The 14,896-nt window shown below is 47.3% G+C and overlaps 1 protein-coding gene across 1 annotated transcript in view; it reads right to left on the reverse strand.

The window, feature by feature from the left end:
* Positions 1 to 14,896, reverse strand: part of FBN3 (fibrillin 3) — a 169,788-nt gene that overhangs the window by 61,129 nt on the left and 93,763 nt on the right. Inside the window, 6 exon segments of the mRNA XM_039324520.1 lie at positions 4,518 to 4,640; positions 7,058 to 7,183; positions 9,946 to 10,071; positions 11,963 to 12,085; positions 12,351 to 12,476; positions 14,295 to 14,420. Of these exon segments, the coding sequence (XP_039180454.1) occupies positions 4,518 to 4,640; positions 7,058 to 7,183; positions 9,946 to 10,071; positions 11,963 to 12,085; positions 12,351 to 12,476; positions 14,295 to 14,420 (750 nt within the window).

The following is a 14,896-nucleotide window of genomic DNA, read 5'->3' on the forward strand; positions in this document are numbered from 1 at the left end:
CTCCTGAGTTACCTCAGCACAATAAGATTGTGCATGCTCTGATACTTCCCTATAGATTTGTCTTGCTAAAGTTAAGGGAGACTTCGTAAGACCCTGGGATGCTGCAACCGTCGTAAATCCCTGACAGTCGCCAAGCACCCAAATCACGATCACATGAACGCTGCGACAGTCGTTAAGTGTGAGGACCAGATGTAAGCGACTTTTTTTTCCGGTGCCTGTTTGCAACTTTGAACAGTTGCTAAACAAACCGTTATAAGTCGAGGACTACCCGCCTTTCCATTTTGAGGGGGTCCGGCTGTGGTTATCCAGACGCGGATGCAAATCTCACGTACAAGTAGTGTCAGCTCACACAATTGAGCCCAAAAATTTCTGTTGCTAAGTGATCTGGTGAGTTTTTTTAGAAGCGGACAGAGTTGATTAGAGGATTTATTTTTTTTGCTTTCTTTGACTTTATATGCATTTCAAGTTTAAAGATTTATTTCCATGTTTATATTCTCTCCTTTTACTTTTTACTTTGTGCCGAAAGGGAAAGTAAAATGGCGATCGGCAGACTTTCCGGCGTTTTTTTTTGGGGGGGGGGGGAAGTTAGAACGGCGATCGGTTTCTCCTTTTTTTTGCTTTTTTAATGACTGGATGGATTTTAGAAGCATTATTATTCTTGTTGTTTAACTTTTTAGTTTTGTTTTTCGTATTTTTAACAGTCTGGCTTTTTGGTGTTTAAGCATTATTGTTTTTGCTTGACTTTCTCGCTTTGTCTTTTGTATTTTTAAAAGGCAGGCTTTTTGATGTTTCTTCTCCCCCTTTTCTTTCCTTTCCTTTTTAATGATTGGAATGGATATTTTAACTCCCTTTTTTTTAACTCCCTTTTTTCTTTTTATCATAATGATTCTTCTTTTGAGGGAGTTATGATTTTTTTTTTGAAGGAATTTTTGTAACTTTCAAGAAGGAGTAAGTTTTTTTTTTTTTTTAAGATGGCTCCAAAGCGCCCAGGGACCTCTACAGTTCCTAAATCAATAGTTCCACCCTCTTCTGTGGTCCAGCCAACAATTGTGAAGGATTTGCAAGATATGATGGGAAATGTTATAATTCAAATTAGGGCAGAAATGAAAAAGATTTTAGAGGAAAATAATAAGACTTTGAGGCAAGATATAGCTTTGGCTTTAAAAGGAGTTGCTTCTGTTCTTGAAAAGTTGAATTCCCGTGTGGAAGAAGTAGCTGAAAAAGTGGAATTAATGAAATTAATTGAAAGTATGGAAAAAGAAATGGAAAATAAGATTCTTATGCTTCAATATGGTCAAATGGAATATGCCTTAAGAATAAGAGGCTTGGGAGAGTCTTTGCAAGGAGATCTGAAAGAGATGGTTGCAAAGGACTTTGCCGTGATTTTGAATAAAAGAAAAGAGGAAATATTTAGCGAAATTGAAAAATTATTTAGAGTTAACTCCGTGGTGGCAGTGCAAAAGAACTTGCCAAGAGATGTGGTAATTTATTTTGGAAAAAGATCTTTACGCAATGAAATCATACAAGCTTTTTATAAGAAGAGATTTCAAATTGCTTCACAAGACGTTATAATCTTAAAGGAGATCCCACCTAAAATTTTAAGAAAGGACTTTGTTTTCTTAGCAGATGAACTTAAAAAGAGACGAATCTCGTTTAGATGGGATGTTCCGATTGGAATGGTGGTGAACTACCTGGGGATATGTTATAGACTTAATACTGTTGCTCAAGCAAAAGATTTTTATACTTCGGTCCTGGGGGTATGTTCACCGCCATCTATTAAGTTTAAAGCTTTGGAAGAAAAGAATGTAGAATTACAGTTTGAAGAGCCTATATTTATGAAAATTGGGGAACCTTTGTTTGGGAGGCCTCAGGTTGAGGAGCAGAAGATAACTTGTGTAGCACACAACTGTAAAGAAAAGCAGCAACAGAAGAAGGTTAAGGAAGCCTCACATTTAGTGGTATCTGAATCTGCGGGAGAAGCAAGATTTATAAAGCCTTTGGAGCAATCTTCAAGGGTGGAATTGTTGTCTGAAGAAATGGAAAATGGGAAATCTCAGCTTGAGGGGTTTCAACAAGTTGAGAGGGGGCAGAGGACAACTCGTGCAACATATAATTGTAAAGACCAACAGAATAAAGAGTTTAAGGAATCCTCACAGGTATTGGCTTCGGAGTCGTTGGGAGATTCAGGAATTTTGGAGCAATCTTTAAAGGAAGATCTCAAAGCATTTCTTTCGAGCTTGATAAGGATAAGGACGGAGAATGAAAATTAGAGATTGATAAGGATCGAGAATGAAAATGGACAACTGAGACTGATAATAATAATATTAGTATGATAAGGATGGAGAATGAAAATGGACAATTGAGACTGATAAGGACTGTGTTTTTTGTGGATGGGATTTGTTATTGGTGAAGATTTAAATGTTTAATGTGTTTATTCTCGATGGAGTTTGTTATTGATAAAGATTTAAATGTGCATAAGGGAATTTTAATGTTTTAAGTTTCAAGTAATGTTTTAACTTGCGTTTTAGAGGGAGTATATAAAGAATGATAATAATATCAGTAATTATTATTATTACTATTTTCAAGATGGAATTTGATTAAATGTGTATAAGGGGATTCTAATGTTTTAAGTTTCAAGTTTTAAGTAATGTTTAAATCTGTGTTTTGGAGGGAGTACAACTTGTTCATGTTAATGTTTTAAGTTTTAACTTGTTTATTCTAATGTTTTAAGTTTCAAGTAATGTTTAAATTTGTGTTTTGGAGGGAGTATAATTTGTTTAACTAAATGTATTTAGATTTGTTTATGATTTATATTAGATTTTATATTATAGGTATAGATGTTCAAAGAAAGTTTAGAGTACATTATAATGTGTTTAATGATTTTAATTATTATTTTTTTAGAGAAGATAATCTATTTAATTTAAGGTATTCAGATTTGTTTAGGATTCATATGTGTTTTAAGTTTCTTTTCTTTTCTTTTTGAAATATTTAGGACAAGCCTGTAATCAACTCTGGGAGGCCTAGGGGAGGGTTAGGGAGGTTTGGGGAGATGGGGGAGGGTATGGGAGGGTGGGTTTGGGGAGGGGATTTGTTTTGTAAAATTTAAAAATTTTTAATAAAAAAAAAAAGCCAATAGAATAAAAGGGAGTAGCACAGCTAAGGAAAAGGGGGAAAAAATGGCGGACTGCATTGTTTGGTGACCCCCATGAAATGGTCGCTCGACCCCAAATGGGGTCCCGACCCACAGGTTGAGAACCGCTGCTCTGGGAGATCTAATTTAATTAACTCTCTTTGTGTTTGCAGACCTTATCCTTTGATATGTGGATTAGGTCTGGGTCACTTGTTTGGGGATTTGAGGAAGTTTTTTCTGTGGGTCAGAAGGAAAGTGTATGTTTTGCCCCATTTTACAACCTCCCTCGCCACATTTGTGAAGCGAATCCCTGCAGTTGTTAAGTTAGCAACCTAGTTGTTAAGTGAATCTGGCTTCCCCACTGACTTTGCCTTCAGAAGGTCGCAAAAGGGGATCGTATGTTGATGATGATGACAATAATAATAATAATAATAATAATAATAATAATAATAATAATATTGCACAGACTGACTACAAGCAGCGGCATGACAAAGTAGCAACAATGGTGCATTGGAAGATCTGCAAAAAATATCATTTGCCTGTAAGCAAAAACTGGTGGGATCATAAAATAGAGAAAGTCATAGAAAATGATAAAATTAAACTGCTCTGGGACTTCAGAATTCAAACAGACAAGCACCTGCAACATAACACCCCAGACTTAACAATTGTCGATAAGAAAGACAAAAAAGTCTGGATAGTGGACGTGGCAGTGCCTGGAGACAGCAGAATAGAAGAGAAAGAACTGGAGAAGATAACAAAATAAAAAGACCTACAAATAGAAATAGAAAGACTGTGGCAAAAGCAAGCAAGGGTAGTACCAATAGTCATAGGCTCCTTGGGTGAATCCCAAAACAACTGGAGCACCACTTGAACACAATTGGCATTGACAAATTCGCTATTAGTCAATTGCAAAAGTTGGCCTTACTAGGAATTGCTTCCATCCTGCGACGATACCTGTAATACCATCAAACATCCACATCTCCTATCCCAGGTCCTGGGTAAGGACTCGATAGGTAGACAAAATGCCAAATCCAGTCTGAACATCTGGCTGACTGTGCGATCATCCATAATAATAATAATGTTGGAAGAGACTTGGATCCTGGGACTCTGCAACCTTCATAAATATGAAGCCAAGTGTCCGAATTTTGATCATGTGACCACGAGGATGCTGGAACGGTCGTAAGAGTGAACAATGGTCATAATCACTTTTTCCCGTGCTGTTGTTAACTTTGAGCAGTCCCTAAATGAACTGTTGTTAAGTCAAGGACGTCTTGTTCGGGCTCAGAGACTCTTCTCCCCTGCACTATGCGACGAGGCTGGTGAGACATCGTCCCCCCTCAAGCCAGGCCAGACGGCCAGGTGCCCTTCCCTGGCCCTGGTCACTCACCGTTGCACTTGAACCCGTCGCCGAGCCAGCCCAGACGGCATTTACACCTGAAGCTCCCTGGGATGTTGATGCATGAAGCGTGCATGTCACAGTTGTGAGCCCCAATTTCACACTCGTCAATGTCTGGGGGAACAGAAGGAAAAAGTGAGCACGTGGAAAGCTTGGCATTTCGTTTCCAAATTGCAAGGGTGGGCTTCTGGCTGCCCATCTCCAGAAGCCTGGTGGGGGGGGGGTGAAATGAGAGCCAACTCCATTTCTCAGTTCCTGTCTTTTGATTTCCCACCAGCAAATTCTTTCAGTTTTCCTTAATTTATAAGGGTTCGCTGACTTTCAGAGCTCCCAGTATACTGAACATAAATAACGAGAGAGAGAGAGAGAGAGAGAGAGAGAGAGAGAGAGAGAGAGAGAGAGAGAGAGAGAGAGAGAGAGAGAGAGAGAGAGCTAGCACAATAAATGCCGAGCACAAAGAATCAGGACTACACGTTAAGTTGCCCATTCAAAAAGGATTTATTGCTCAAGACTACAGGTAAGGTCCTGACTCAGCTAATCCTCCCAAGAAAGCAGAACTCTTGAAACCGGCAGTGTTTCAAAAGGAACTTTTATTGAGAGGTAATGAAAGCAGAAAGGCAAGGCAAGATCTGAACATTTCCCACGCAAAACATTACATTAAACCCCTCAATTCAAACCCCTGCCCAGCCAATCCACAGGTGTGAAGTTGTTATGGGAACTGGAAGGTGAAAGAGCGATGAGGCGCGGTTCCCAGTGGAGCAGAGGTAAGGCAGATGGCGCCAGGCACATGCCTCCCTCCCCTTTACACCCAAAGGGATACACCAAAGGTTGAGGGAACAAAGCACACATCCCAGAGCCCACAACTTCCCCCCTTCCCAAAGAGTAAAGCCTCCCCCCTCCACGTCAAAATGGCAGCATCCCGAGAATGACTCGAGAGGCCTGACATTATGTAGAAGAATCTAGTCTAGGGGGTCTCCAAGTTTGGGCAACTTTGAAGACCTGTGGACTTCAATTCCCAGAATCCCTCAGCCAGCTATGCTGGGAGTCGAAGCCCACGAATCTTAAAAGTTAATAAAGTTGAGAGTTTTAAAGTCTGGAAGCCCACAAGTCTTAAAAGTTGGCAAGTTTGGAGAGCCCTGATCTAGCCGATTAAGCTTCAATACTCAATTGGCGCCAGATAAGGACCAATGAAATTCAAGGGGCTTTGGTCCTGGACCACTTATAGCAACATAACGATTCTAAGCTAATGACTTGCTTGACACTGCCCCTACCAGCTCTGCCTGCTCCTAGTCCAGGGGTGTCAAACTCAATTTCATTGAGGGCCGCATCAGCATTGCGGTTAGCCTCAGGGGGCTGGGTGGGTGTGGCTAGGGAGGGTGCAGCCTACTGGGTGGGCGTGGATGGAATGGGTGTGGCCTAATGGATGGGCATGGCCAGATCTACACCATTTGCGTCAAGGGTGCCTGTGGGGGCCTGGGCAGGAGTGGGACAGACCTGAGGGTCTCTGGTAGAAGGGGGTGGGACCGGGGCAAGTGCCAAGGCATGGTCCACTGGAGGAGCCTCACTGTTCTTCTCAGGCCATGTGGGGGGGGGCTGGATGGTGGTGCGGGCTGCCTGGAGCCCTGGGCAGCAAAGGTCAAATGCCCAGCCTGGCCCGCGAGCACCCGCGGCTCCAAGCCCAGCCCCACTTGCCCAAGGGGGTGCCCAGCTGCACTTACCTCCCCCTCCAGGCTGCTGCTGCTGCTGTGCTTGCTCTCCTTAGCCAGGTTGCTCATGATGGGTACCAGGGCAGAGTCAGAGGGAGGCCCATTCCCTCGCCATGGGAGGAGACCCGGCTTTGTATCCAAAGCTTCCTTTGCAATAGGATGGGAGATCCCCCAGGATAGGCCAGGAGGAGGGGGCAAGGGGATGGTGAAAGGGCAGCAGGGCAGGACTAAGGCAGGACCTTAGTCTCCCTCCCTCCCTCTTCTTTCTTTCTTTCTTTCTTTCTTTCTTTCTTTCTTTCTTTCTTTCTTTCTTTCTTTCTTTCTTTCTTTCTTTCTTTCTTCCTTCCTTCCTTCCTTCCTTCCTTCCTTCCTTCCTTCCTTCCTTAGTACAGAGTGGTGGGAAAATATTTGAGATGAGGGAGGGAGAAAAACAGGCAAGAAACGCAGCTGAGGAGGGGTCACCCTTCGTGAGGAAGGAAGAAATGCACCATCGCCTGGAAGTGGCAGGGGCTGGTTCCTCGCTGTTTCCAGGCGGCCTTGTGGAGTTAAGACTGAATGTGTTTCAGCATAGATGGCCACCACAAAATTGTACATTGGCTCCCGGCCGGCGTGGGCCAGGGCCAAGGCAGCAGGGCCGTTCCCTCACTGTTTCCAGGATGGCTTTGCAGGCCGCATGAAACTACTCTGCAGGCTGCATCCGGCCCCTGGGCCTTGTGTTTGACATGTCTGACTTATAGCAACATAATGATTCTAGGCTAATGACTTGCTTGACACTGCCCCCACCAGCTCTGCCTGCTCTTCTCCTAGACTGAACGGCCTACCTACCTGTGCATCCTGTAGTTCCCTTCTTGACAAAGTAGCCCAGCTGGCAGTGGCAGATGAAGGAGCCTTTGGTGTTCTCGCATTCGCCGTGCAGGCAGATGTTGGGGTTCAGGTCACACTCGTTCACATCTGGGGGAGGACAAGGCTTTGTTTAGACACCTCTCCAAATAGGACGCGCCAGCCTCTTCTGCGGTGGCCATGACTGTCGGCTTGGGAGGGGGCCGAACTTAAGAGACAGACTGAGCATCCCAGTTTGATCCAGGGTAGGCTGGGTACACACTCACAAACACACATGCGCAAGGACACACACACACACTGGCATTAATTTTTCTGGCTTTTTACGCCACTCTTTTTCATCCAAATAGCCAAATAACAGAATTGGAAGGGACCTTGGAGGTCTTCTAGTCCAATCCTACTCAAGCAGGAAACCTACACCAGGGGTCTTCAAACTTGGCCCTTTTATGACTAGTGGACTTCAACTCCCAGAATTCCTCAGCCAGGCACACTGGCTGAGGAATTCTGGGAGTTGAAGTCCACAAGTCATAAAAGGGCCAAGTTTGAAGACCCCTGCCCTATACCATTTCAGACAAACAGTTGTCCAATCTCTTCAAAACCTCCAGTGTTGGAGCACCCACAACTTCTGGAGGCAAGTTGTTCCACAGATTAATTGTTCTGACTATTAGGAAATTTCTCCTTAGTTCTAGGTTGCTTCTCTCCTTGGTGAGTTTCCATCCGTTGCTTCTTGTCCTGCCTTCAGGCGCTTTGGAGAATAGCTTGATTCCCTCTTCTTTGGGGCATCCCCTGAGATACTGGAAGGCTGCTATCATGTCTCCCCATGTCCATTAAACTAGACATACCCAATTCTAGCAACCGTTCCTTATATGTTTTAGCCTCCAGTCCCCTAATCATCTTTGTTGCTCTTCTCTGTACTCTTTCTAGAGTCTCAACGTCCTTTTTTACATCGTGGTGACCAAAACTGGATGCAGCATTGTAAAGTGGTATTAACACTATACTTGATCTTGATTCTCATTCTCTCTCTCTCTCTCTCTCTCTCTCTCTCTCTCTCTCTCTCTCTCTCTCTCTCTCTCTCTCTCTCTCTCTCTCTCACACACACACACACACACACACACACACACACAAACACACACACACACACACATACACACACACACACACCTTTAAACACTGGCAGCGATTTCGCTGGCCGTTTGCAAAACTCTTTCTCATCCCCTGGGTCAGGGGTAGGCAACCTTGGCTCTTGTATGACTCGTGGACTTCAACTCCCAGAATTCCTGAGCCAGCCATGCTGAGGGGAAAGGGAGAGATTTCCAAGCTGAGCCAGGCTGGCTCAGGAATTCTGGGAGTTGAAGTCCATGAGTCATGAGGGGGCCATAGTACCCCCATGCTGGCTCAGGAATTGTGGGAGTTGAAGTCCACCAGTCATGAGGGGGCCATAGTTCCCCCATGCTGGCTCAGGAATTGTGGGAGTTGAAGTCCACAAGTCGTGAGGGGGCCATAGTTCCCCCATGCTGGCTCAGGAATTCTGGGAGTTGAGGTCCACAAGTCAAGAGGGGGCCATAGTTCCCCCATGCTGGCTGAGGAATTCTGGGAGTTGAAGTCCACGAGTCATGAAGCAGCCTAGCCAAAGGACTCAGGGCGGCGTACAAAGTTAAAAAATGATAAAACAATAAAATAAAACAGTCATACCGCGCGTCCATGGGGGAACTATGGCCCCCTCATGACTTGGGGACTTCAACTCCCAGAATTCCTCAGCCAGCATGGGGGAACCATGGCCCCTTCATGACTCGTGGACTTCAACTCCCAGAATTCCTGAGCCAGCATGGGGGAACTATGGCCCCCTCATGACTTGGGGACTTCAACTCCCAGAATTCCTGAGTCAGGATGGGGAAACATTGGCCCCCTCATGACTCGGGGACTTCAACTCCCAGAATTCCTGAGCCAGCCATGCTGAGGGGAAAGGGAGAGGTTTCCAAACTGAGCCAGGCTGGCTGAGGAATTCTGGGAGTTGAAGTCCACAAGCCATGAGGGGGCCCTAGTTCCCCCATGCTGGCTCAGGAATTCTGGGAGTTGAAGTCCACGAGTCATGAAAGAGCCAAGGTTGCCTACCCGTGCCCTGAGTGAAAAAAATAAAATACCCAGGGGCAAATTTGCAGAAGACTTTATTGCACCCTTGCCTCTCGGACTGCCTGCAGCCTCCCTCTGCCCCCTCATCCCCCTCCAGTCCCACGGAAAGGCATGAAGGGGTCTCCCAAGGGGGTCCCCCAAAGCAACGAGAACCTCCGCTTGTCCCTTCCTCTTTTCCGTCTGCCTCTAACGCCCACATCCGTTCCAAATCTCCTACGACAGTGTTTCCCAAGCTTGACCATTTTAAGGCATGAGGACTTCAACTCCCAGAATTCCACAGCCAGCAACGCTGGCTGTGGAATTCTGGGAGTTGAAGTCCACATGCCTTAAAATGGTCAAGTTTGGGAAACACTGTCCTACGAGATAACCTAGGAAGTCATTTTCAAACGCCCCCCCCCCCAAGATGAGGTGGAAAAACGGAAGCTTCTTTGGCTGCGGGAAGGGGGGGGGGAAGACCAGCAGAGACACCCCAAGGCCAAACTGATGCTGCCAGTCAATCGGACTCAGCAAAAATACCCCCCACTTTATTTTATTTTATTTCTCAGAATTTATTAGCCACCCGCCTACAAAGGGCGGCACACAACCCTGGCTCTTTGCAAGCCTTGTCCTTGTCTTTTCCGAGAGCCCTGAGGACTAGAAACCTGGGTTAGAAAGCAGGGAATAGAGCTGCCAGACACATCTCCAGGGGTTGTCCCACTCAGAGAAGGGTGGATAATATGGGGGGGAGGCAGGCAGGATCGTCTCACCGATGCAGGTTTTCATGTCCAGAGACGCCATGAAGCCGTCGAAGCAAAGGCAGCGGTATTCCCCGGGGATGTTGGTGCACTGCCCGCCATTGCAGATATCGGGGGTGTCCTCACATTCATCGATATCTGGGGGGGGGGGGAGAGAGGAGGAGGAGGAGGGGAAGGGGGTGACGTGCAAAAGTCACTAGGCGTGGGCTTGCTTCCATTATCTCTCTCGTCTCTTCGTTTCATTTGGATCCCACCCTCTCCCTTCACGTCCCCCCAGGCTCCCCTGGGGTTCGCCCCCCCCCCGACAGCCCTGCAGGAGGGGCTGCGAGGGGGGCCTGGCTCAAGAGAACCAGAGGGAGGGGCGCTTCTGCTGGGCTCATTGCACCAGATTGGGGGGGCTGCGTTGACCGCTTCCCCTCCTTCTTTGCCTTCTCCTCTTCCTCTTTTTCCTTCCATCTCCGTCTCCTTCTCTGCTTCCTCTCTCCCTGACTCCTTCCTTCCTTCCTCTTTTTCCATTCCCCCCTTCCTTTCCATTTTCTTTCCAATTCTTTCCTTCCTTCCTTTCTTTCCTCCTTCCTTCATTTTTCCATTCCCTCCCTCCCCATTTTTTTCCTTTCTTCCTTCATTCCCTTGTTTTTCCATTCCCTCCCTCCCTTTCCATTTCTTTCCTTCCTTCCTTCCTTCCTTCCTTCCTTGTTTTTCCATTCTCTCCCTCCCTTTCCATTTCTTTCCTTCTTTCCTTCTTTCCTTCCTTTTTCCATTCCCTCCCTCCCTTTCCATTTCTTTCTTTCTTTCCTTCCTTCCCTCGTTTTTCCATTCCCTCCCTCCCTTTCCATTTCTTTCTTTCTTTCTTTCTTTCTTTCTTTCTTTCTTTCTTTCCTTCCTTTTTCCATTCCCTCCCTCCCTTTCCATTTCTTTCTTTCTTTCTTTCTTTCTTTCTTTCCTTCCTTCCTTTTTCCATTCCCTCCCTCCCTTTCCATTTCTTTCTTTCTTTCTTTCTTTCTTTCTTTCTTTCTTTCTTTCTTTCTTTCTTTCCTTCCTTTTTCCATTCCCTCCCTCCCTTTCCATTTCTTTCTTTCTTTCTTTCTTTCTTTCTTTCTTTCTTTCTTTCTTTCTTTCTTTCTTTCCTTCCCTCCTTCCTTCCTTCCTTCCTTCCTTCCTTCCTTCCTTCCTTCCTTCCTTCCTTCCTTCCCATTTCCTTCTTCACCACTCCTTCTTTGTTCCCTTCCTTCTCCTTCTCCCTCCCTTTACCTTAAGTACAATAAGTGCAAGCAGGTCCCCAAATGGGGTTAGCTAGCCAGCCAGCCAGCCCGCCCCTCTTCCATAATACTCCATTCCTGCTAGATGCTCTGCTTAATGTCCCTAGGTTTTCTTGGGCTAGTGAGGGCACTGATGTAAATATTCCCTCAGGGAGCTTCTATGATCGAGGGAGGATTAGAATCCGGGTCTCTCCTGTGCTTCTCTTCCCCACTGACCCCCCCCCCCCAGCTGTTGGGCTGAGAGAGCACCCTTTGGGCCCCACCAGGAGATTCCGTGGCTAAGAAGGGGTTGGGGCCTCTTTGCTTCTCCTCCACTGCACAACCTGTTAGTGCCCCTCTTAAAGCAGTGGTTCTCAACCTTTTTAATGCCGCGAACCCCAACCGGTCGTAAGTCGAGGACTACTCAACCGGTCGTAAGTCGAGGACTACTCAACTGGTGCAGCCCCGTTTGCAGACTGGGGCTTTTGGCGGGCTCAGCAGGGCAGAGTCAGCCTGGACAATTCCTATTGGCTTTTGAAAGCCAATAGAATTAGACCCTATTCCAGAGAGTCTCTTCTATTGGTTTTCAAAAGCCAAGAGAATAAAAGGGAGTAGCACAGCTAAGGAAAAGGGGGGGAAAAATGGTGGACTGTTGTTGTTTGGCGACCCCCGTGGAATGGTCGTTCGACCCCAAATGGGGTCCCGACCCACAGGTTGAGAACCACTGTCTTAAAGGAAAGCAAGTGGGTCTCATCAGGATTCTCTCCCGGGACCCTCGTGGGGCTGCTCACCCACGCAGGAGCGCTTATCCGGCATCAGCGCGTAGCCTTCCCCACAGCTGCACTCGTAGCTTCCTTCCGCGTTGGCACAGTGGGTGTCGCAGCCGCCGTTCATGATGGTGCACTCGTCGATATCTGCGGGGGAGGCCATCGGGGGCCAGAATAAGCCGAGTTGTTTATAAAGATCATAAGGGTGTGGGGTGTACATAAAACAACACAATAAAAGAAGGTCAAATAAAACCATAAAATAAAATGATACGATGATCAAATAATAAAATAATATGATGTAATACACGATCCTAATAAAAAGAAAACAATCAATAATAAATATTAATAGGATATGATAGAATAATGAAAACAAGATAACGATGCAGAATAATAATAAAAGTAGGACACTCACCGACACAGCCCTGCCGGTCTAGGGTAGCCTGATACCCGGAGTCGCAGGCACACTGGTAGGTGCCAACGACGTTCACGCAGCGCCCGTTCCGGCACAGGCTGTCACTGAAGGAGCACTCATTGATATCTGCGAAAGCGGAGGTGTAAGAGGTGGCCTCATGATGCTGAGAGAGCAGGTCCACTTTGGCCACGACCGCGGGACCGGGGCCAAGGGTCTGCACCCCATCCACCTCAAGAGGGATGAGGATACGAGCCGTCTCTCTCTCTCTCTTTCTCGCTCCTCTCCTGCTCTAACATGGCCACCAGCAAAGGAGCTGCTTAAAAAGAACTGGGCATAGCGCAGTGGTTCTCAACCTTTTTAATGCCGTGACCCCCAACCGGTCGTAAGTCGAGGACTATTCAACCGGTCGTAAGTCAAGGACTACTCAACTGGTGCAGCCCCGTTTGCAGACTGGGACTTTTGGCGGGCTCAGCAGGGCAGAGACAGCCTGGACCATTCCTATTGGCTTTGGAAAGCCAATCGAATTAGACTCTATTCAAGAGAGTCTACTCTATTGGCTTTCACAAGCCAATAGAATAAAAGGGAGGAGCACAGCTAAGGAAAAGGGGGAAAAAATGGCGGACTGCATTGTTTGGCGACCCCCGGGAAATGGTCGTTCGACCAGGTTGAGAACCGCTGGCGTAGTGGGTCCCCGGCAGAGTCTGAGCTGGGTTGTTTTCTTGCAGACATTTCATAACCTAACTAGGGAACATTATCAGTGCTAGAAGGGAGTGGGGGGAGGAGGAGGAGGAGGAGGAGGAGGAGGAGGAGGAGGAGGAGGAGGAGGAGGAGGAGGACTGTGGGGTCCATAGTGCTCTCTGAGCTTGGTGGGTTTTCTTGCAGACATTTCATGACCCAACTAAGTAACATCATCAGTGTGAGAAGGGAGTGGGGTTTGTGGCCAGAAGGAGTCTGTGGGATCCTCAGCGCTCTCTGACTTTGGTGGTTTTCTTGCAGACCTTTTGTTACCCAGCTAGATAACATTATCAGTGCTTCAAAGGAGTGGGATTTCCTTTCTGTTTATATACAGTGGTTTTGCCTTGATGGTGTTGGTGGGACTATTGTCCTTTTTTGCTTGGTAGCTGGATTAGGGGCTTGTTTTCTGCTCGATGGTTTGTTTGGTGTCAATCCCTGCTTATCTGGGTTTCCCTTTCTGTAGGGCCCTTGGTAGACTCTGGGCTGGGTGGCTTCCTTGCAGACGTTTCATGACCCAACTAGGGAACATCATCAGTGCTACAAGGGAGTGGGGTTTGTGGAGGGGGGGAGGAGGAGGAGGAGGAGGAGGAAGACTATGGAGTCCTTGGTCCTCTCTGAGCTGGTTGGTTCCCTTGCAGACGTTTCATGACCCAACTAGGGAACATTATCAGTGCTAGAAGAGAATGGGATTGGAGGAGGAGGAGGAAATGGAGGAGGAGGAAGATTGCTGATAGAGAAGGAGGAAAACTGTGAGGTCCTTGATGCTTTCTGAGCTGGGTGGATTCCTTGCAGACGTTTCATGACCCAACTAGGGAACATCATCAGTGCTAGATGATGTTGCCTCTCTGTTTACACACAGTGGCGTGTCCTCTCAGTGTGGTGGAGGTATCCTGGATGATACCCTGTTCAAGCTGGGCATTAAACTGGGCAAATAACTGGGCACTGACGCCAACGATTCATTCTGGAATGGGATCCTCTATCTCGATCAGGCTCTGCGTCCTTCCAGCCCGGCCTTCGGTGTCCCACCCGGGGGCTCCCAGCCGAAGTGGGGAGGGCCAGAACCCTTTGCTGCTGCTGTGCCCTCCCCCACCCCAGCAAACAGGATTCCACGCAAGCCCCTGGGATCCTGAAGGTAGCGAAGAGTGGGCCAGTCCCCACGCCTGCGGAGTTTTTCCCACTGAGAATAAGCCTCTCAGCTGTTCTACTCACCCACGCAGACGCTGCCCTCGGCCGTCAGTTCATGGCCCGGAGGGCAAAGGCACTCAAAGCTGCCCTCGGTGTTGAGGCAGACCCCTCCCCGGCACAGGAGAGGGTCTCGCTCGCATTCGTCAATATCTGGAAGATTAAAAAGCCCAGCTCAGTTAGGAAAGCAGCGGAAGAGTTTTGCCTACGGAGGCTCGCAGTCTTCCAGGTCACGGCTGTCCCAGAGGTGCTTTTTCACCTGGCAACTGGACTTCCTTGTTCTTCTTTGAAGATGTTGGGCTTCTCCTCTGAGAAGCTTCTTCAGCTCTGACTGGAGGGTGGAGAAATGGAAGGATTTATACTCCTGGCAGACCGCTGGTCGTTTGCATCCTTTTAGAGGGTCGTTGAGGCCACTTGGAGGTTTATCTGTGACCTCCGGGTCACCTGAGGGGTGCAAATGGGTGTGGAGCCTTTTCTTTGAAGACATTTCCCTTCTTCTGCTCTGACTGGATGGTGGGGAAGGGAAGGATTTATACTCCTTGCAGACAGCTGGTCGTTTGCATTCTTTCGGAGAGTCGTTGAGGCCACTCGGAGGCTTCTGTGTGTCCTCCGGGTCACCTGAGTTGTGC

This window comes from Crotalus tigris, unplaced genomic scaffold (assembly GCF_016545835.1).
Source record: "Crotalus tigris isolate CLP2741 ecotype Arizona unplaced genomic scaffold, ASM1654583v1 scf7180000024302.2721777, whole genome shotgun sequence".
Taxonomy (NCBI): Eukaryota; Metazoa; Chordata; class Lepidosauria; order Squamata; family Viperidae; genus Crotalus; species Crotalus tigris.